Source organism: Molossus molossus, unplaced genomic scaffold (genome assembly GCF_014108415.1).
Source record: "Molossus molossus isolate mMolMol1 unplaced genomic scaffold, mMolMol1.p scaffold_m16_p_11, whole genome shotgun sequence".
Taxonomy (NCBI): domain Eukaryota; kingdom Metazoa; phylum Chordata; class Mammalia; order Chiroptera; family Molossidae; genus Molossus; species Molossus molossus.
The window spans coordinates 51,626,188-51,650,571 of NW_023425346.1; the positions used below are offsets into that span (position 1 = coordinate 51,626,188).

Below are 24,384 nucleotides of genomic sequence, written 5' to 3' on the forward strand. Positions count from 1 at the left end.
TAAAGCCAAGAAGCAAACCATCGATGTGGAATATAAGGAAGCAAAAAAACCCCCAATCAGAACAGCAAAAAGAAAAAAGAATGCAAAAAAGTGAGGATAGTGTAAGGAGCCTCTGGGACAACCTCAAGCGTGCCAACATTCTCATCTTGGGGGTGCCCGAAGGAGAAGAGAGAGAATAAGAAATCAAAAACCTATTTGAAACAATAATGGCAGAAAACCTCCCTAACTTGGTGAAGGAAACAGACATACACGTCCAGGAAGCACAGAGAGTCCCAAACAAGATGAACCCCAAGAGGCCCACACCAAGACACATCGTCATCAAAATGCAAAAGGTTCAAGACAAAGAGAGACTCTTAAAAGCAGCAAGAGAAAAGCAGTAAGTTACCTACAAGTGAGTTCCCATTAGACTGTCAGCTGATTTCTCAAAAGAAATTTTGCAGGCCAGAAGGGAGTGGCAAGAAATATTTAGAGTGATGAAAAGCAACAACCTACAACCAAGATTACTCTATCCTGCAAAGCTGTCATTTAGAATCGATGGCCATATAAAGAGTTTCCCAGACATGGAAAAGCTAAAGGAGTTCATCACCATCAAACCATTATTATATGAAATGTTGAATGGTCTTCTTGAAGAAAAAGATAAAAAATACGAACAAACAAAAAGGCAATGCATACATAGCTATCAACAATTGAATCTACAAACAAAATGAACCAGCAGAACAGAAACATTCTCACAGATACAGAGAACATTTTGTTGGTTGCCAGATGGGAGGGGGAGGGGGTAATAGGTGAAAAAGGTGAAGGGATTAAGAAGTACAAATGGGTTGCTAAACTGACAAAGCTCAAAGGGAAGGGGGTTGGGAGTGGGAAGAAATAAACCAAAGAACTTATGTGCATATATGCATCACCAATGGACACAGACAACAGTATGGGAAAAGATGGGAGGGGAGCGGGAGTGGGGAGGCGGGGGTCAATGGGGGAAAAATGAGGAACATCTGTAACACATTCAACAATTTTTTTTAAAGTAGAAATATATAAATAATGATATCTAACAATTGGGTAAATGCGATAAAGGGCATATCATTATTAACACTGTAAGGAAAGATAAGCAGAATAAAAAAGAAAAGAAAGACAAGAAGCTTTAAAAATACTTCTACCTAATGACAGAAAGATGTAAGTTGCGGCTCATGTGTGGGTCACAAAATCAAGTTAGTGTGTTGGGACCAGTATTTAAAATAAATGACTATCAAGTCCCCAAGCTGAAATAGTCTAGACTAAACAGAAAATATACCAGGATGTATAGTAGATAGTAAGGGTAAGCGTTATCTTACGACACTATGTCATGATGTGAACATGTACCTTCCTAATGTAGGTTGTGTGAGAAAAAAAATGTATGGAAAATGCTGAATTCTAGATCACATCAGAATTTGTCAAGAGAGAAAATGGAAAAACTGAGATAAATATGAAAAGAAATGGCAGCTTCTGGAGTATATAGCACATTTTGTAAGACTGTGTTTAATGGGCAGAAAAAGAAAAAGACTAGAGGGAAAAACCAACTGTGGAAGAGGTCCAACCTTCTATGCAACAATATATTAAAATAGTTGAGCAAAAGAAGTTATGCAGAACTAAGACTAAGAAATAAAGAGAAACTGGACAAGTGATTTTAGAAAGGAAAAGAGAATAAGCCGGTATTCAAGACAGAGTAAGAAATGGAAGATAAAAACTTGGAAAAAAATGAAAAGTATGAAGAATGGTGATGTAGTTGAACGAATTATACTTGAATGTTTTACATATTAAAAAGGTATTAAAAATACCAGAGTAATTTTGTTTTCTAATTTAAAATATTTTAATATAAAATATTTTATATTAAACTGTGTGATTGTTACAATAACAGACTTTTACTATAAATTCCAGAAGTACAGAAAAAAAGTTATCCATAAACCCAATATTCAGGTGTAACTATGGTTAACATTTTTATATAGTTTTCTCAGAAAGTATTTTCTATACTTTTGTTTTCATCAGAAAACTATTCTTCCCCATTTACTGAATGATCTATGTTTAAGTCCCTGGCAGTTTTTAAAACTATTTTTTACATTCATTAATATTTGAAATATTCTGAGTTCTGTTGCTATAAAAATATTTTTTAATTTAAATGCAACTATGAAGCAAAAGTGTCTTCTTTTAGACACAAGGAATTTCTCTCTTTATAAACTAAGCACTTGTTATCTAACTCTGGTACTGTACTGTCACTGCAGACAAGCAGTTCTAAAGACTGTAGCACATTAAAGTTAAATGAATTCGCTGGAAGTGAACCAAGTATTACTTTATCCCTTACCTAGCAACCTAGTCTAAATTTGGAGTAAAAAAGTTTTCAAGTAAATATGCATATGATGCATATCCTATAATGGTAGAGTTGCCAAGATATACTTCAAAATCATGAGTCTAATATCTCTGGTGAAATAAATAATTTAATGAAGATGAAGTTGTATTTTACTAAGCAAAATTTCACAAAGAGATTTTTTCTTTGAGGGATGCTCTACTTTGAGGCTGGCACATCTAACAAATACTTGAAAAGGATTCAGCCTCTCACCTGCTGCCAGGGACCTTTTAAAGATCTGTCCCATTTCTCATAGCAAGAACTGCAGTTTGGAGGCAATCACAGACATAAGTGCTTGGCAATAGGTCTTTAATTGCCTCATACTTAAAAGAAGATTGTAATCTCACTTGAAGCAGAAGCCTTCCTTGAAGGTAATCTACTGACACAGATGACCAATGGAGAAAAGATTCAATATAAATCTGTATGGAAAACATATAGAATATCTCTAGCCTCTCTCTGACATGCCACCATCCCATATAAGCCATGATCTAGAATGAAAATATTCTAATCCTACCAAGACAACCTAACATTTAAATGTGAAAATACATAGTAAAAAGATTTAAACTGTTTGATGAAAATTTTTTCATTTTTGTTCTTTAACTATCAAGAAAACTAGAAAGTGTCAAAAATTCAAATTTACACCTCCAAAAATAATCAAATTCCTAATACATTCTTTTTTTTTTATTCTTCACTTGAGGATATTTTTACATTTATCTTCAGACAAAGTGGGAGGGAGAGAGAAAGAGAAAAACATCAATGTGGGAGAGACACATCAATTGCTGGCCACCCGCACGATCCCAACTGGGGCCGGGGACTAACCAAGGTACGTGCGCCCTTAACTGGAATCGAACCCAGGCCTCTCTGGTCCGCAGGCTACCACTCTAACTGCTAACCCAAACCGGCCAGGGCTCCTAATACTTTCTTAAAACAGAATGCTCTGAAAAAAGTAAACAATAAAAATTTATAGAAATTACAAACATGACTGTGGAAAGTAAAATTTTAATGAACAGATAATAAGTAGAACTGTAAAGGTGAAAATAAATGAGTGATTTGAATGGTAAAGCTGAGTAAATCTTAAACAGTATACAATAAAAAAATTGGAAAATACATGGAAAAGAACTGAGACCTAAAATGTCAGGTGATCCAATATTTGTCTAAGGAGAATTACAGAAGAGAGAAAATACCTTTTAAAATAATATTTAAAAATTCCTCTGAATTGCCCTGGCCGGTTTGGCTCAGCGGTTAGAGCGTCGGCCTGCGGTCCTGAGAGAGCCGGGTTTGGTTCCCGCTAAGGGTGCGTACCTCGGTTGCAGTTTGTCCCCGGCCCTGGTCGGTTGTGCGGGTGGCAGCTACTCGATGTGTCCATTTTACGTCGATGTTTCTCTCTCTCTCTGTTCCTCTCTCTCCCTCCCACTCTACCTGAACAAAAAATGGAAAAATGTCCTCGGGTGAGGATAAAAAAAAAAAAAAAAAAAAATTCCTCTGAATTGAATAAATTTCTGAATTTTCAAGCTAAAAACCTATCCAGTAGTAAACAAAAGGTGTGAAAAGATCCATGCCTACATACATTCATGTGTAATTTCCTAATTCCAATGATATAGTAAAAGGCCTAAAAGCTTACAGAGAAAAGAAAACAAATGAATAAAAGAAAAAGCAATGGAAAAGCCCTGGCCCACTGGTCTCAGCAGCAGAGCATCGGCCCACAGACCAATGAGTCATGGGTTCGATTTCAGCCAATGGCACGTACCTCAGTTGCGGTTCATCCCCTGTCCTGGTCAGGGTTGTGCAGGACGCAGCCAGTCGATGTGTCTCTTTCACATCAATGTTTCTCTCTCTCTTTCTCCATCTCTCCCTCCCTCCTACTCTATCTGAAGATACATGGAAAAATATCCTTGGGTGAGGATTGGATTGGGGCAAAAAAAAGCAATGGAACAAAACTGGCTGGCACTGGAATTCTTATTAATACACCTGCATGCTAGAGGACAGTTGAGTAGTGGTTTCAAAGTTGTAAGGAAAATGAGTTTGATCTTGAAACTGTTACCTAGCCAAATTACTACTCAAATGTGAGGGCAAGATAAAAACATTTCTGAATGTGCAAGGATTCATAATGCTTATTACCCATGCACATAACTAATACACATTTTTTTTAAATCCTCACCCAAGGATTTTTTTTTTTTGATATTTTGTTCAGATAGAGTGGGAGGGAGGGAGAGAGGGGGTGAGAGAGAGAGAGAGGGAGAGAGAAACATCAACGAGAAAGGGACACATGGAGTGGTCGCCACCCACAGGACCCAACCAGGGCCGGGGGAAATGAACCCTGGTCTCTCCAGACCGCAGGCTATCACCACTGAGCCAAACTGGCCAGGGCACTAATACACATTATTTAAAGGGGAACTTCATCAAAGAAAAAGTGATTTACAAGAAAGAGAATGGAATTTGCACTTCAATGCCCGCCCCCCCCCCCCCCCCCCCCCCCGTGGGGTTGAATCTCTGAGGGAGGGGCCATCACCTCACCCCAGAGCCCTGGGAAGGAGTAAGATGGCCACCTTCCTGTGTGGCCACAACTCAGCAAAAGTTCTGAGCGCCCTCCAAATCCCGAGTGTCCCCACACAGTTCCTGTCCAGTCCGCCATCCCTCTGCGGGAGCCCAAGACAAAGAAGTGCCATCATGTAGAGTACTGAGGAAACTTTCCAGGGCACAGCTCCCACTGAGGGCTGTGGGAAAATAATCCACGAGGAATAGGAAAGAGTCCCGACATTAAAGGGAGGAGAGATGGACTGTGATTAAAAACAAAAAACAGACATCAAGAGATGACATTTTATGACCCAAAGATTTATCAAGTCAGTAATCCATTCCCCAGGGCCAATGTCTATAATCCTTCCTCTGCCAGTCACACCTACTGAAGAATTTTGCTGAACCCCCTGAGAAAATGGACTAATTTACTTGTTTCAAAGAACAAGAATGACATCTTTACCAGCTGTACTTTGTCTATAGAGGAAAGAAGCTAATAAAGGTAATAAAAAAAAAGAGAATGACATGAGATTTTTAAAAAAATGTTGCTTCTTAGTAGAACCTATAAAGAAGAAAGAAAAGAAAGACAAGAAAAAAAAATCAGACAATCCAGTGGATAGTGACTTTTGAAACATTCCTCCTCAAGCAGTAGGGGTTTACACTAACTAAAATAGTATTTTTAGTTCCTTCTCTATGAATCCAAGCACAATACTGTGTTTACATAATCATAATTATGCAAACTTGTTTTAGTTTACTTAAATTTTTAGATTTGTAGACAAAACAAAAATTATTTAATAATAGGTAATTACAAAACTAGGACAGGATAAATAAGAGATAAGAAATAAGAAATATAGTGAAGTTATAATGGTAATGTCTAGAAGAGAAAATTAAATTCAAAGACAAGAACTGCAGAACAATGTTAACAGGAGTTACTTCTGAAGAGTGGTGGTAAGGGCAGATAGTCTTTTCCATTTCCTTTTTTATGCTCTTCTATTTAATTGGGTTTTGTTTACTATGCATAGGCATAACTTTAAGTCTTAAAAAAAAAATTGTTTAAAATAAGAAATACAGTGTACCATCATCAACAAGGAGTAATTATGATAATATCATACAACGGAATAATGGCCAAATGGGGAGAAAGAGAAACATCTATATATATTGACATGAAAAACTGTCCATAATAAAAAAATAATAATAAAGCTTCAGAAATGATAGTGCATAATAAGATAATCCTACTTATGTAAAAAGAAATTTGTATGAGATAGTGTGGTATGTGTGTGTGTGTGTAAATGTTTGTAAGATGTTTTCAGTGTTATAACAACCTTTTACTGAAATGACAGAGCCTTTGAAGATATTTCAATGTTGTGAACTGCACTTGTAGTATGCTGAATTTATAGGCTGTACCTTGTTTTCTTTTGGTGTATCTTTAATTTCTATTAGTCACTGAATATGTAAGTCTGCACTAATTAACATTTTTGGTACCATTCTCAAGAGAGTAAGATGGAATTTCAGTAACATTTAAAAAATTAACTTGTTAATTATTCCTTTTGTTACCCAATCTGACAAACTTCACACACAATAGTCTCTCTAAATAGTATTTTATATTTGCAAAAATCTGAAACTGAACAAAAAACTTAAAAAATTTTAAACGTATAATGAAAATCAAGTTCAGTTGGATTTCTGGCATCAGATAACTCTAAAAAACTATTAATATTGTTAACAGTCTATTTTTGCTTCAAGCAATATTAAAACATGCTCAGCCATAAGTCGTCTTTTTAATAATTTAGTTTTTTCTTACCAGGCTATTTTCTTTCCAAGCTTCTGGGAACTTGGGTCTCTGTTTTTCCCTGGACACCAGAACTTGCATATCTTCAAAAGTGGGATGGTTTCCAACTTCTGTCTGAAAAGCCATCTGGTATTCTGGTACAGATTCACCTATGAATTTTTTTTTTTTTAAGGATAGAATAAAATGTCCAATTATCATAAAGTGATAGAATAATGGGAGTACTTCTGATATTAAGCATACAAAAAACAATGTCACAATCTTCTTTTTAAAAAAATTTTCCCAGGCATATTTGGAAATCCCAAATAATTCCTTTTTGGGGTCTTAATGCATTATTATTTTTTTAAAATATGTTTTTATTTTATTTTTCGAGAGAGAGAGGAAGAAAGAGATGGAAACATCGATGTGAGAGAGAAACATGGATCACTGCCTCCTGCACGCCCCCTACTGGGGATCGAGCCTGTAACCCAGGCATGTGCTCTGACCCGGAATCAAACGCGAGGGGGTGGGGGGAGTGGGGGGGGACGGGACGGGACACGACGATACCCTCTCAGTCCATGGGATGATGCTCAATCTACTGAGCACACCAACCAGGTTTAATGCATTATTAATAAATGTTTTTGGATAAGTTAAATGGTTGTCTCAATGATGAAAAGCTATTTTTAAATGGTTTCTAGCATTACTAAATTTAGAGAAAAAAGATTATTTCACATATATATGTGCGTGCGTGCACGCACACACACACATATAACTTGAATATATGTCTGAATTCTTATCCCATAGAGGGATCAAGGACAGTGAATATGAGGAAATGTCTAAGATATAGTACAACAAGCAAGTCTATGAAACCAAACATAACTAGGAGGGTTGTACGGTCATGTCTAATTATATCATTTGCTCTATTATAATGCAACTAGATTGTATCAAATATCATAAAAATGTTTATGATAATGGCCATTTGACAGAAAAATTAATATACTGATTTTTAAGAATTCCTCTTATCAAGCAGTATCTAGATCAAGGATTTTAAAGTATCATTAAGTATTCTACTACTGTTCAGTAAGCACACAGGGGCTTGTAATAAGGCTTATTATTTTTACAAAATGTGATCAAATTAAACTTAAAAAACATATTGAGCTACACAGAAGACCTCTGGGACCAACACTTAGAAAACCAATCACCTAGTCAAAATCTTGGCAAAAAACTCAGGGAGAAATAGAGACCTTTGTGTCTCATCACCACCACTCCCCTCTCTCACCACCCCATTAAAATGACAGGACAAATTAGAAGGAAGAACGCCGTGATAAGGCAATAGGTTCTAATCTTGGCTTCCTCTCTACCTTGGAAGTCATTTTTTTTTTTTTTATCCTCACTCGAGGACATTTTTTACATTTTTTGTTCAGATAAAGCAAGAAGGAAAGAGGGAGGAAGAGAGAGAAACATCGATGTGAAAGGGACACATCGAGCGGGCTGCCTCCTGCATGACCCAACCAGGGCCAGGGACAAACTGCAACTAAGGTACGTGCCCTTAGCAGGAAGGAACCCGGGTCTCTCTGGACGGCAGGTTGACACTCTAACCACTGAGCCAAACGGGCCAGGGCTTGGAAGTCATTTATAACTGTTGTGTTTCAGTTTTCTCCTCAGCAAGATGGCAATGTCCATCCTTCCTTATTTCACTCACATGAATACAAAGATTATAATGACTGAGATAGAAAGTATATTACAAAACATGTAATTTAAATTGTATGTTTTAATTTGTTCAAAAAAACCTATAAACACCGTCCTCTACCAATATTAAAAAAGGTTTAAAAAGATTAATTCTATAATGTATGTAGCATAGTCCAAAAGTTTTTTGAATATTACACTATCTAGCCCTGGCCAGTTTGGCTCAGCGGTTAGAGCGTCGGCCTGCGGTCTGGAGAGACCCGGGTTCAGTTCCCGCTAAGGGCACGTACTTCGGTTGCAGTTTGTCCCCGGCCCTGGTTGGTTGTGCGGGTGGCAGCCACTCGATGTGTCCCTTCACGTCGATGTTTCTCTCTCTCTCTCCCTTCCTCTCTCTCCCTCCCACTCTATCTGTACAAAAAATGGAAAAATATCCTCGGGTGAGGAATATTACACTATCTATAAATACAAATGATATTTTCACACACTCTAAACATTTCAGCAGGTACTTATTTTTTTTTATCAATAACCATCAACAATGAACTTGAAAGACAAAATTAAAGGATGCAATCCTTACAAATGGCCAAGAGACATATGAAGAAATGCTCAACATCACTAATCATCAGAGAGATGCAAATTAAAACAACTATGAGGTATCACCTCACACCTATCAGAATGGCCGCCATCAACAAATCATTAAACAAGTGTTGGCGAGGGTGTGGAGAAAAGGGGACTCTAGTACACTGCTGGTGGGAATGCAGACTGGTGCAGCCACGAAAACACTATGATGTTACCTCAAATAGTTAAAAATTGAACTGCCATTTGACCCAGTGATCCCACCCTAAGAAACCTGAAACACCAGTCAGAAAGAATATATGTACCCCTATGTTCATAGCAGCACTATTTAGAATAGCTAAGATCTGGAAACAACCCAAGTGTCCATCAGTGGAGGAGTGGATTAAAAAGCTGTGGTACATGTACACAATGGAATACTATGCAGATGTAAGAAAGAAAGATCTCTTATCCTTTGAGATGGCATGGAAGGACCTGGAGATTATTATGCTAAGCGAAACAAGCCAAACAGAGAAAGACAAATATCACATGATCTCACTTATTTGTGGAATATAATGAACTAAACAAACTGGGAACAAAATTAACCCAGAGACATAGAGGTGGGGTACAGACTGACAAGCCTCAGAGGAGGGGGGTTTGTGGGGGAAGAGATAAACCACAGAACTTACATGCATGTATGCATGAGCAATGAACATAGACAACAAAGCTGGGGATGGGGTAAGGGGGTAGGGGAGTGGAGGGTGTCAATGTGGGAAAAATGAGAAACATCTGTAACAAAAACAAATTAATAAATAAAAAATATTTAAAAAATAGGATGCAATCTTGCCAGTTAGTTTATCACTTTCATGAGACCTCATATGATAAAACCTCAACCCATATCATCTATAAACTGTAAGATATTTACTAGTATATCTTATCTCTTTAACACATATACGTAACCCACATAATACTTTTCAAGTGTTATTTATTAGTTATTATTTCTTCAAATGCTGGTTTAGTGGAATAAGTAAAAAATACACAATTTTTACTGATTTGTTTTAATCAGGTCTAAATTATAATGAGAAAACTTGCTAAATGAAATTGATGCATAATCTTGTTTTATGATTTAACATTAAAAATTATTAAATTTCTACTAAATTGTCATGGTTCTAAGTTCCATAGATACTTGTTTAGAGCTAACTTAATATTAGGCACTGGAAACACAAAGATGAATGTTAATGACAACATTATCATGGAAGATACTATTCTTACTGGATCTCTTACTGGATTGCCTTAAAACTTTATAATCACTGAATTGCTCAAGGGAAGTTTTATAGTCCCATTTTCTTTCAAACTGTCCAAATAGATAAAATATCTAAGACTATTAGATGCTATTCCTTGCTTCTCACATCATTTGCTATTTGTTACTTATGCCTCTAAGCAGTTAGGAATTTGTAGTTCCTTCCTTAAATTATACTTGTTCTCTTTCTCCCTTTTTCTTTCTCTTCCCTCTTCTTCCTCCTTTATATAAACTCAGCAGCATTTCATTCTTCCTTTGTAATAGAGATATCATTCATTCATGGTGCTAATATTTTTTCCTTTTTTTTTTTATCCTCACCCGAGGACATTTTTCCACTTTTTTGTTCAGATAGAGTGGGAGGGAGAGAGAAAGAGAGAGAGAAACATCAACGTGAAGGGACACATCGAGTGGCTGCCCCCGGCACGACCAACAAGGGCCGGGGACAAACTGCAACCGAGGTACATGCCCTTAGCGGGAACCGAACCCGGGTCTCTCTGTACCGCAGGCCGACCGCTGAGCCAAACCGGCCAGGGCTATTTTTTCCTTTTTATTAAATTTATTGGGGTGACAATGGTTAACAAAATTATACAGGTTTCAGGTGCACAATTCTGCAACACATCCATCCTAACTTCCACCCATCACCATTTATCCCCTTATACTCTCCTCCACCTATATTTTACCGTCAGCCTACATCGTGTTTCCATTTATTAATAAAACATGTACTGCATCTAAAGGTATATCACATTAGTTTTAAAAAAATTTTATTATTATTATATGCTATTCTTTAGGCTTATTAATATGTTTATTGGATCCTTTCTTTTTTCAACTTCCATCCCATTTCATTGTTAAAATTTTGAGTGCCCTGTATACTCTACTTGTGTTTTCTTAATATGTTTCCCTCCTATACTCTGTAATATTTGTCCTCTCTATTCCACAGAAACTCCTCTGAGAATACCAGTGACCTCCTCTTATTCAAAATCAAAGATCATTTGTCAAGTTCTATTTCCTTTTGATCTTTCAATTACATCTATTGCTATCAATCTTGGTTCTTAACATTTTCTAAAACTGACTTCCCAAATACTATGATTTCTGTCTTCTCACTGTTTTTCTGACCATTTGTCTTCATAACTAATCTGTTTGGGGGAGTCCCCCAATATTCAGTCTCTATTCAACAATTTTTCTCTCTCTTCATGTTCTCTTAGGAAAGTGCATCCACTCATAAGTTCTCAATTATCATGTTTGTGTAAACAATTCCCAAATAATCATTTTAATCTTAAATCTGCCCATAGCCTCTTTATTCAATTAAAATTTTTCTTCAGGTGTCTATCAAAACCCTATCCAAAAGTCTCCATAATTATACATCTTTCCACTATAAACCAGGATTTTCCCTAAATTCCTGGCTGCCACCCTTACTATTTCTCAGATCCCTGAATATTTTTCAGTTCCTTAAACTTTCTTCCAATAGTTAATCAAAACCACAGATTCCTTCTCTACTTTTTCTCTCACATGTGCATCTTCTTCCTCATTTCCATATTCAAGATTACAGCATATCTTAATGCAACTCTCTTCTTTTTCCTTTATTTTTATTTCTCACTATGGTTAAATATACACAACACAAAATTAAGCATTTTAGTCATTTTTTTTTTTTTATCCTCACCTGAGGACATTTTTCCATTTTTTCTTCAGATAGAGTGGGAGGGAGAGAGAGAGAGAGAAACATCGATGTGAAAGGGGCACACATCGAGTGGTTGCCACCTGCACAACCCAACCAGGGCCAAGGACAAACTGCAACAGAGGTACGTGCCCCTAACGGGAACCGAACCCGGGTCTCTCTGGACCGCAGGCCGACATTCTAACCGCTGAGCCAAACCAGCCAGGGCCATTTTAGTCATTTTCAAGTGTACAGTTCTATGGCACTAAGAATATTCACAATGTTGTGTAACAATCACCACCATCAGTCTCCAGAGTTTTTTTCATCTTTCTAAACTGAAACTCTGTATTATTAAATGTAACACCCTATTTCCTTCTAGTTCTACTAAAACTCTTCCAAGATTTAATTGCCTTTCCCCTTTCAAACATCTAATATTGCTCTTTATTATTTATCAGATGAAAAATAGTTATTCTTTGAATGCAATAGCTATTAAAAAAAATGTTGCTGATGACAGTGTACTAATGCTGAAACCATAAGAATTGTTTCAGTCAGACACACTTCTAAAAAAAAAACAATTCTAGGCTAGTATATTTTTAAAAATCTGTGGCCTAAGTTTCAATACTACAAGTGAAAAGTTCCAAAGTTCCAATAACTCCGTGATTCTACTACAATTCCTGCCATTTGCAGAAAAACACCTCAACACCTCAACCGAGTATTCTGTACTTCCAATTAACTGAAAAATATACTTCTAAATAAGAACTGATATAGTTAATCTAAACAATTTATTTCATTATATTTTAGAATGGGAAACTATTGTTAAATGCCTACTGTTTTTAAATTTTTTTCACTTTGTGATATACTCTTTTTTTTTTTTCTATTTTTATCCTCACCCGAGGACATTTTTCTATTTTTTGTTCAGATAGAGTGGGAGGGAGAGAGAGAAAGAGAAACATCGACGTGAAAGGGACACATTGAATGGTCGCCACCTACATGACCCTACCAGGGCCGGGGACAAACTGCAACGGAGGTACGTGCCCTTAGCGGGAACCAAACCTGGGTCTCTCTGGACCGCAGCCCAACGCTCTAACTGCTGAGCCAAACCGGCCAGGGCTACTCCTTTTTAAAAAATGTTTTTATTGATATTAGAGAGAAAGGAAGGGAGAGGGAGAGATAGAAACATCAATGGCAAAAGATAACTATCAATTTGCTAACTCCTACACGTCCCTTGCTGGGGATCGAGCCTGCAACCCTGGCATGTTCCCTGACTGGGAATCAAACCAGCAACCTCTTGATGCCTGGATTAATGCTCAATCACTGAGCCACACCGGCCAGGTGATGCTTAGTGTTTTTAAAGCAAAAAAATTTCAACCCCACTACTAATCTCTGTTTTTATTAAATAGTTCCATTTCATAAATTTGTCCAATGTTGATTCAATGTTTTTCCTTTTTCTATGTTTTTAATAGTTATTCCTATAAAAGAGACCATATACATAAAATGATTTTGTACATCATCTAGATTGAAGAATGCAATGCACATATTGGTAAAGTTTCTACATGACAATTATGACAGTGATGTAAAAAATCCTAATACAAGGAGAAAAATTATAAACTCATTTGGTTACCTGAAGTAAGCCTCAAACAAGCATTCACATTAAATGAGTGTTCTTTCATTGAAAGGATGAAGGAAGGTAAGAGGAGATAATTAAAAAAAGAAAGGAAGGCCCTGGCCAATTTTGCTCAGTGGTTAGAGCGTCGGCCTGCAGACCAGAGGCCAGGGTTCGGTTCCCGCTAAGGGCGTGTGCCTTGGCTGCAGTTTGTCCCCAGCCCCAGTTGGGATCGTGTGGGTGGCAGCCGCTCGATGTGTCTCTTTCACATCGATGTTTCTCTCTCTCTTTTCCTCCTTTTCTCCCTCCCGCTCTATCTGAAGATAAGTGTAAAAATGTCCTTGGGTGAGGATAAAAAAACCAAAGAAAGAAAGAAAGAAAAAAGGGTTGCAGATTGCTTTGCAGCTTATGCCTGGTGGCCTCAGGTAGAATACAGGCAGTGGCTGACCTTGCCCCAGAGCCAGCACACCCAGTGGACAGCTACAGACCATGGCGAAGCACCACCACCCAACCACCTCCAAAAGCAACACATTTAAGGAGTAGACTCAGTAGGTACCAGAGCCCTGATGAAGTAAGTCTTGCTTGGTGTGGTAGGTCCTATACAGCTGATCCTCCAAGGTAGTCAGAGATCAGTTGTTAGTGGCCACAACCACTCCTTACAGATGATCAACCTGAGTAAATCCCTCCCATTGACGTGCCAACAGCAATCAAGTCTCAATTACAACAGAAGGGTGTACAATCCACATGAGGAGTGTACCTTGAGGGCCCAGCTGGGGTGATCAGGGAGGCTACAGGACACCTACTACAATAGGCCACCCTAGGAAGCCTAGGAGACATAGCAACTCTACCTAATACATGGAAACAAACACAGGGAGGCAGCCAAAGTGAGGACACAAAGAAACTTGTCCCAAACGAAAGAACTGAACAAAACTCCAGGAAAAGACTAAATGAAATGGAGATAAGCAATCTAACAGATGCAGAGTTCAAAATACTGGTTATAAGAACACTCAATGAACTTAGTGAGGGCCTCAGGAGCATAAAAAAGGACCAGTCAGAAATGAAGGAGGCACTAAGTGAAATAATAAAGAATAATTTACAGGGAATCAATAGTAGAGTTGGTAAAGCCAAGAAGCAAACCATCGATTTGGAATACAAGAAAGCAAAAAAACACCCAATCAGAACAGCAAAAAGAAAAAAGTATAAATTGAAAAAAAAAAAAAATGAGGATAGTGTAAGGAGCCTCTGGGACAACTTCAAGCATACCAACGTTTGCATCATGGGGGTGCCAGAAGAAGAGAGAGGGAGCAAGAAATTGAAAACCTATTTGAAACAACAATGACAGAAACTACCCTAACCTGGTAAAGGAAACAGACATACAAGTTCAGGAAGCAGAGTCCCAAACAAGATGAACCCAAAGAGGCCCACACCAAGACACATCATAATCAAAATGCAAAAGGTTAAAGACAAAGAGAATCTTAAAAGCAGCAAAAGACTTAAAGCAGTTAGTTACCTACAAAGGAGCTCCCATAAGACTGTCAGCTGATTTCTCAAAAGAAACTTTGGCGGGTTTGGCTCAGTGTTTAGAGCATTGGCCTGTGGTCCAGAGAGAACTGGGTTCGGTTCCCGCTAAGGGCACGTACCTCAGTTGCAGTTTCTCCCTGGCCCTGATTGGTCGTGCGCGTGGCAGCCACACGATGTGTCCCTTTCACGTCGATGCCCCCCGCCCCCCCATATCTGAACAAAAAATGGAAAAATGTCCTCGGGTGAGGATAAATAAATAAATTAAAAAAAAAAAAAAAGAAACTTTGCAGGCCAGAAGGGAGTGGCAAGAAATATTCAAAGTGATGAAAAGCAAATACTTACAAAGCTATCATTTTGAATCAATGGACATATAGTTTCCCAGACAAGAAAAAGCTAAAGGAGTCCACCAAACCAGTATTATACGAAATGTTGACAAGTCTTCTTGAAGAACAAAAATATGAACAATAAAATGGCAATAAATATGTATCTATCAACAATTGAATCTACAAAGAAATGAACAAGCAGAACAAAAACAGACTCGTAGATACAGAGAACTTTTTGTTGGTTGCCAGATGGGAGGGGGGTTGGGGTAACGGGTGAAAAAGGTGATGGGATTAAGAGGTGCAAATTGGTTTTTAGACTGACATACCTCAAAGGGAAGGGGGGAGAGATAAGCCAAAGACCTTATATGTATATATGCATAATCAATGGACACAGACAATAGTGTGGGGAAGGCCTGGGATGGGGGCGGGGAAGAAGGGGTAATAGGGGGAAAAGGAGGGACATCTGTAATATATTCAACAACAAAGATATGTTTTTTTGAAAAAATGAAAGTATTCTAATTGATAATTCATTGCTTCTAATTCCTTATTGGGTCAAGTCAGAACACAATGTAAGTGTAGCTTTTCAAATGCTATAAGGCTGTATAAAGAAAATGATGATTGCTAAAGCAATCAGAAACCAAACTAAACATGGTTAGATAAGCTATTGAGAACAATTAATTAAATTGCACTCAGATGCAAACATGGAGTCCTTTTAAAAAGTTTTTCCTTCTGGGCTCAGCCTTTGGAGATAACTCTGCTGGGCCAGCACCTGTGCGCATTGAACAGTCATTTTCTAATCCAAAAAAAAAAGTTTATCCTTCTGGCTAATGATGTTTCTGAACACTAGATGGCAATAAACTAAAGGTTTAAATGAGAGTAAAAACACAAAAATCATCTTATTTAATATAGGTAGAAAAAGAAGATATAACTGCTTCACATCAAATTCATATATCAATTTTTGATAGATCTCTTACCTGGGAAGAGGTCTGTACATCTCATAAATATCTCCCAATAGATGAGTCCGAGAGCATACATGTCTACTTGTTTCAAAGCTGATTCACAGTCCCTCAGGTTCACAGCTCCTTCTAGAACTTCTGGTGCCATATATCTGATTGTACCAACCTGATAAATTAGTGCAACATTTTTTAGAATTAGAATGAAAGACATACATTAGGCAGAAATTATACATCAATTTCACACCAACAAAATGTTAATGATAAGTTATTTGACGCTAACCATGTTACTGAAACTGTTCACACCTGATTTTTCCATCTATAAAATGACCTTGTTGAATAATTAAGTGGTAAATACATTCTATTGAACAGAATCAATAAAAAACAATGAGCTAGATCGTCCATTGCATATCATTGTTAAAAAAAAAACCTGTAACGCCCTGGCCAGTTTGGCTCAGTGGTTAGAGCGTTGGCCTGTGGTCCGGAGAGACCCGGGTTCGGTTCCCGCTAAGGGCATGTACCTTGGTTGCAGTTTGTCCCCGGCCCTGGTTGGTCGTGCGGGTGGCAGCCACTCGATGTGTCCCTTTCACATCGATGTTTCTCTCTCTCTCTCTCTTCCTCTCTCTCCCTCCCACTCTATCTGTACAAAAAATGGAAAAATGTCCTCGGGTGAGGATAAAAAAAAACAAAACAACCTGTAAGACAGTGAGAAAACTGCAAAACAATATGTACACCATTTAATATTTTTAAAAATTCACAGAAAATATAAATGCATGTATATATCCGTGTATGTAAATGCAGAGAAAAAGGTCAAGAAGGGTATGTTCCACGTTGTAATAGTGATTATCACAAGGTGACTATGTTCTATCTCACCTTGATAATTTTACTCTTGCTTCAAAAATCAGTTCCTACAAACTTCCTCCTAACGCTTATCAAAAATGAGTTGGAACGGTAGTGGCTTCCATAATAAATTGATAAAGTTTATGCAGTGTCTTTAGTATTTCTTAATTTTCTAATTCCTAAAATGCTATAATTGGTAGCATATGAGAATAATTATCCTGAGAAGTTAGTGGATTCTTAAGTGCAATTTCAAAGTATGCTTGTGTGATTTCTTTTGTATATATTCACCTCACTTATGGCTGCATTATCTTCTTCTCCAGGGCGCACCAGCCTATTTCCAGTCAATCTCATGGATAACCCAAAGTCACTAATAACACAGGTTCCATCATTTTTCACCAGGACATTTCTGCTGTTTAAATCTCGATGGGAAATTGCAGGTTTATAATGATCTGTTTGAATAATTTCAAATATTCATTAATGCTTAAATAACACTACTGGACATGAAATGAGCATTCAAGTTATAGGGACTACTACATAAATATAAAAGATAGTGTTATTTCCTACCTATTAATTTTCTAATAACAAAAAAGGTCGTAAGAAATCAAAATTTCAACTTGCAATTACCACTATTTTCAGTTACATTTTATAACATAACTCCTGTTGTATGTATAATTAAGCTTTAAACTTCAGCTGCAACTAATAGCCAACATGCTGTTGCTTCTCATTTTAACGCACACTTGTTATTTCTCTTCATTTTAGGGCAGTGATTTTCAACCTTTTCCATCTCCTGGCACACATAAAGTAATTACTAAAATTCTGTGGCAATCAATGACATGTATTTTTTGATAATCTGACCATTAAAAAAAGGTATACTTTTTATTCATTCACACTGGATAGCTATTTTTGTGTTGGCTGTTATTATTATTATTTTTTTTAATGGAAAAGAGGTCAGTGCCCCTAACTAAATAATCAGGTATTGCATGTTTTAAAAAACCTTGTGGAACACCGGCTAAAAATTGATGTTTTAGGGTAGCAAAAGGAGGCAATAGAGAAAGGGATATTTGGTATAAACAACAAGAAAAGGCCATTGCATCTAAAGCAAGTATCAATAAAAAACTGACATGCCTCCAAAATCTGTATACGTACTTACACTTTTCTTCTATGGCTTAACAGATCAAACCTATGACAGAACATCCCAGTTCTGCCCTGAGGTTTAGCCATGTCCCTAAGCCCACCTCACTTCTTGAAATCAAACTATAAAGAGTTTTACAACAGACTAGGGGAACAAGTGGTGGAGCTGGTATTTCTCAGCAAGATGTGAAAACCTGTTTTCTGATTTTACAGAGAAGCAAAGCACTATTATGTTTACTCTATTACATGTTTATCATTAGGCTATATGTTCCATGAAGGCAGAAAGAATATGTTTTTCCTAATTCACAAGACCTGACACAGAGCAAATGCTTGCTGACTGAAAGAACGTATCTAACCTAAGACCCTCATCAAAAACACCACATATTTTTTTCTTTATAAGGAAACTTTATATAAATCTTACATTAGAAGCATAGCTCTTGAAATGAAAAAAATTATATGATACAATTTCTAAAATTTAAAATAACTCACTAGATATACAAAGAAATACAGCAATCCAAACAAGGTCAATGATGTTTGTTGAGTGTTTATACTGAAGGACAAATAGACTTAATATTTATATTTATTACTCTCGTTAACGAGTATTAGATTGCAATTTTACCAACAAAGAAACTAAAGACAGAGGATAATGATTCCTTTGGGTGTGTGTGTGTGTGTGTGTGTGTGTATAAATATATATATATATACACACACACATAATATATTTTCTTAAGTACAAATGGAAGAAAAAATAGTAGTTGCCAAGTTTCTTTATCTAAGAGTTGATTTTGTTCTCATTTTCTCCCCTTCTCACTTCCTGGGCCCACCTTCCAAAGCTTCTACTAACATGGCTCAAAACTCAACCCCTAAAAGTTTCATTTCTAATTCCGAATAAAATGACAACATAAGTATATGTAGTATAAGCTGACATTTATATAAAAAATTTATAGAGACATTGGAAAATGTTTATATATCAATAATACCAAATCAATACTTAAACTAAAAGATCTTACACATTATGAAAACCAGGTTAATAACGGGGAGGATGTGCAATGTTTCAGTGAGACAACCAGAGGGGAAAACTGGGTAGCATTTTCTGCTACTATTTAAAAAAAATTAGTTAGAAAACAGAGAGGAAACAAAGGAGGAAATGGAAAAGAAGAGAAGAGAAAATATAAGACAAGATAGCATTCATCGCCAATGCAAAGGATAAAACTATAGACAGTCCTTGTGAGACTTTTTTTTGCCTTTGAAGATCCCCTCTGTATTCATTTTGATCTTTTATATTTGGGGGTGGGGGAGTGTTACATAGAAAGGCGCGAAACATACAATGATTTTTGCCCTGGACAGTAGCATGGCACTAGGCAGATATCACAAAGGAAAGGAGGAACATAATATTATGATTAAGAAAAAAACCCTGGCCCTGGCCAGTTTGGCTCAGCGGTTGGAGCATTGGCCTGCGGTCCAGAAAGACCCGGGTTCGGTTCTTGCTAAGGGTGTGTACCTCGGTTGCAGTTTGTCCCTAGTTGGTCGTGTGGGTGACAGCTACTCGATGTGTCCCTTTCACGTTGATGTTTCTCTCTCTCTCTCTCCCACTCTATCTGAACAAAAAATGGAAAAATGTCCTCAGGTGAAAATGAAAACAAACAAAAAAACCCCCTTGCTGAATTAGGGAAGCCTTGACAAGGAGGATCAGTTCTGTGCTAAGCCAGCTCTTTAAAGGAGCTATAATAATATTTAAGAGTTAGGAAACACAGTCCAAATGGTTAACTTGCTAAAGCACTAGAGTGAGTGAGTGCATCAAGTTGCTGACACAGGTATAACATCGGTCAATTCTGTACGCAGGAAAAGCAAGATGTCAAGATAAATGAACTAATAAATTATTCAGAAGAAATTATTTATATATGAAGCAGCAGCTAGAAAAGATGATCCATGCCATTATACAATGGAAAAAAGGTCTAAGAAATTGATACATTAAGGATTCTCTTCACTAAATAGGTCAGAAAAACAAAAAAAAAAACACAAAAAAAACAATGTTCTGGGCTATAGTATGACAGGAAAATGCTGTAAGAGATGAAAGCTTGAGAAAGTGCAAAAGCAGATTTTCGCAGCAAAGCTAATTTAGAGGTATCTGTGATATGAGGTATATTTTGAAACAAAGTAAGAAAGCAAATAAATTAAAAGAACATTTTTTAAAGTATGCCTATACATTTATCTTTGCTGTGAGAGTGTTCAGAGCTTTAATCAAATTCTCAATGATATCCATGACCCCTCTAGAGCCTTGAAATTCTTTTTCTTATTCTTTCTATTAGATTTAAAATACATTTCTCATGTCAGATCTTTCAAACAGCTGGGTAATAAATAAATAAATAATAAATAAAAAGTGTATAAAATATACTTTTACTTTGAAGATATGAATAAAATCTTCCTTTGTTAATTTTTACTCCACATGAGTGTCATTCATCTTCTATTCATTGTCTTACCTCCTCGTGGTAATTCTGTATGAAGATAAGCCAGTCCTCTAGTCACAGAATGAGCCAGACGGCAAGAGCTTACCCAATCACTTGTATGGAGACTAAGATACTTGCATAGAGATCCCTATATAGAGGAAAAAATACACACACAAAAAAAGTGGAATTAATTTACTTGAACATGAGAAGGTAAAGTGAGAAGCCTTATAAAGGATTTGCATAGGTTAGGATTCCATGGAGATCTAATAAATTATGACATTTCAGAATCTCAAAGGAGTTAGTAAGACATTTCCGTGGGTAGTGAGAAGGAAAAAAAGAATGTAAACATTATCACCCTGGCCAGTATGGCTCAGTGAATAGAGCATTGGCCTGCGCACCAAAAGGTCATGGGTTTGATTCTCAGTCAAGGGCACATACCTGGGTTACAGGTTCTATCCTGGTTGGGACGAGTGTGAGTGGCAACCAATCGATGTCTCTCTCACATCAATGTTTCTTTCTCTCTCTTTCCCCTTCTCCCTCCCTTCCACTCTCTCTAAAATTCAATGGAAAAAATATCCCCCGGGTGAGGATTAACAAAAACAAAAAATTTAAACATTATCAATATTTATTTTTCCAATATTAAAAATTATGAACGGCTATTTTATTTCAAATACTTCTTTGATTTCAAATTAAGATAGAAAATCATAGTCTTTTAGACTCTTTTTTTTTTTGGTATGTGCCCCTAGCGGGAATCGAACCCGGGACTCTCTGGTCCACAGGCCAATGCTCCAACTGCTGAGCCAAACCGGCCAGGGCTAGACTCTTTCTTTACACTGTACCTCTTACCAGTACAAATACAAATTATATTGTTATGTTTTACAAGTAGAAAAGAGGAAACTTGTAAATATGTGCCAGTGCTACTCAAGGTACTCATCACAAACTATTTACAGGTATTACCAACCAGTCTGGAATAAGGAGCTCGCATCAGAATGAATGTCAATCAAGCAAAGCACTGCTTCCCTCATCAAGAAACTCTTATGGGGGGGGGGGGTGTTGGAAGGGATGGGGATACTAAACAATTAACTAGAGATTTAGTTAATTCACATTCTGATGTGAGAAACGTTGACGCTAGACTCATCTATTGGTTGCCAGGGCCGGGCACTGAACCGAAACCAAGACACATGCCCTTGACCAGAATCATACCTGAGACTCTCTGGTCTGCAAGCCAGCACTCTAACTGCTAAGCCAAACGGGCCAGGGCAATGTCAGTTTATTTTAATGAAGAACTTACATTGGGATAATACTCCATCACAAGCAAATACTCCATGCGTCCATCTGCAGTGACTCTCTCATCTCCAACTATAAAGCGAGCAATGTTGTCATGTTCCATCAAAGGCACTCTGTAAATGTTCTTCTCATTGATAAAATTCTGACGGTTTGCAAAGGAAAACACTTTTACGGCAACTGGACGCTCATCTAAGGAACCTTTATATACTGCTCCATATCGACCCCGGCCAATCAGCTGTAAATTTGTTTTGAAAAAAGCAAGGTATTAATTCAAATTACAATGGAACAATCAAATTTACCAAATTAAATGTAAATCTGTAAGTGTGCCACAGCTCTCTATTGCTTAAAGGTTAAATTACTCCATTATCAAGGAACTAATGAAGTCCACATTTTATATGGTTCAGGAAGCACCTACTAGACCCAGCCCTCCCAAAGACAGTAATATAAACTCAGAACAAATTTGTAAAAAGAAACTGAAAGTGCTGGAGAATGAACAAAAAGAATTAGATAGTGAGGGGAGTAACACTTAGATAAAAGGAAAGGCATAATATGAGTTACGCACTTTATTAGCTTTTAGCCTGAGAGCAGGCTGAAATCAGCTTTGTGCACTGGAACTACAAATGCAATAGAAAATCCATAATCTTTTTTGCCCCCCAGAAATCAGAGGGTAAAATTTGGGATCATCACAGTTGCTGAAAAGTGAGGGGAGAATTCCAGAAAGGAGAATCAGAGAAGGGGAAAACCAGTGAATGCATGGGACAAATTCCTGCTAGAAACAAAGTAACTGAACTGAGATTTGAGCTTCTGCCTGAGACTAGTTTGTAGTGTGTCCAACCAAGATAACTGCCTACTAAAACAAACACTGAGGGACTACATCAAACTTAAAAGCTTCTGCATGGCAAAAAAAACAAGCATCAAAATGAAAAGGGAACCCACTCTCTGGGAGAACATATTTGCCAATGATACATTAGATAAGGGCTTAATATCCAAAATATATAGAGTACTCATACAACTCAACAAAAGGAAGACAAACAATCCAACCAAAAAATGGGCGGAGGACCTAAACAGACACCTCTTCAAACAGGACATACAAAAGGTCAAGAGACATATGAAAAAATGCTCATCATGCCCTGGCCAGTTTGGCTCAGCGGTTAGAGCGTCAGTGTGCGGTCCAGAAAGACCCGGGTTCGGTTCCCACTAGGGGCGTGTACCTTGGTTACAGTTTGTCCCCGGCCCTGGTTGGTCATGCAGGTGGCAGCCACTTGATGTGTCCCTTTCACATTGATGTTTTTCTCTCTCTCTCCCCCTCCCATTCTACCTGAACAAAAAATGGAAAATGTCCTTGGGTGAGGATAAAAAAAAAAAAAAGCCCTGGCCGGTTTTGCCCAGTGGTTAGAGCGTCAGCCTGTGGTCCAGAGAGACCCGGGTTCAGTTCCCGCTAAGGGCACGTACCTTGGTTGCAGTTTGTTCCTGGCCCTGGCTGGGTGGTGTGGGTGGCAACCACTCGATGTGTCCCTTTCACGTTGATGTCTGTCTCTCTCTCTCTCCCCTTCCCCCTCTATCTGAACAAAAAATGAAAAAATGTCCTTGAGTGAGGATTAAAAAAAATGCTCATCGTCTCTAATCAGAGAGATGCAAATTACGACTATGAGATATCACCTCACACCTGCCAGAATGGCGGCCATCAACAAATCCTCAAACAACAAATGCTGGTGAGGATGTGGAGAAAAGGGTACCCTAGCACACTGCTGGTGGGAATGCAGACTGGTGCAGCTACTATGGAAAATAATATGGTGTTTCCTCAAAAAATTAAAAATGGAACTGCTACTTGACCCAGTGAGCCCACTTCTTGGAATATATCTTAAGAAACCTGAAATACCAATCAGGAAGAATATATGCACCCCTATGTTCATAGCAGCACTATTTACAATCACTAAGATCTAGAAACCACCCAAGGGCCCATCAGTAGATGAGTGTATTAAAAAACTGCGGTACCAATGGAATACTATGCAGCTGTAAGAAAGAAAGATCTCTTATCCTTTGAGACCACGTGGAGGGAGACCTGGAGAGTATTATCTTAAGCAAAACAAGCCAATCAGAGAAAGACAAATATCACATGATCTCACTTATTTGTAGAACATAGTGAACAAAATAAGCTGTCGAGCAGAAGAGATCCAGAATCATGACAAACCTCAAAGGGATGGGAGGGTGAAAGGGGTAGGAAGAGATAAACCAAAGAACTTATATGCATGTATGCACAATCAATGGACACAGTCACTAGGCAGGGGAAGGCAGAAGGGAGGTGGAAATAGGAAGGAGAGGGTCAATGGGGGAAAAGAGGGACATCTGCAATACTTTCAACAATAAAATAAATAAACATTGAAAGTGAATACACTTCAGAAGAATCTAAAGAACATAGGGTCTGTACAATATAATATTCATAATA

General features: G+C 37.6%; 1 protein-coding gene across 2 annotated transcripts in view; it reads right to left on the reverse strand.

Annotated features, from left to right (window-relative positions):
• The window catches only part of BMPR2 (bone morphogenetic protein receptor type 2), a 193,646-nt gene that overhangs the window by 13,984 nt on the left and 155,278 nt on the right, over nt 1-24,384 (reverse strand). For both annotated transcript variants that reach the window (XM_036254249.1, XM_036254251.1), the window contains 5 exons: nt 21,943-22,173; nt 20,685-20,799; nt 17,362-17,522; nt 16,255-16,402; nt 6,684-6,820 (listed from right to left, as the gene is read on the reverse strand). In XM_036254249.1, coding sequence (XP_036110142.1) covers nt 6,684-6,820; nt 16,255-16,402; nt 17,362-17,522; nt 20,685-20,799; nt 21,943-22,173 — 792 coding nt within the window. The remainder of the gene's footprint in view (nt 1-6,683; nt 6,821-16,254; nt 16,403-17,361; nt 17,523-20,684; nt 20,800-21,942; nt 22,174-24,384) is intronic.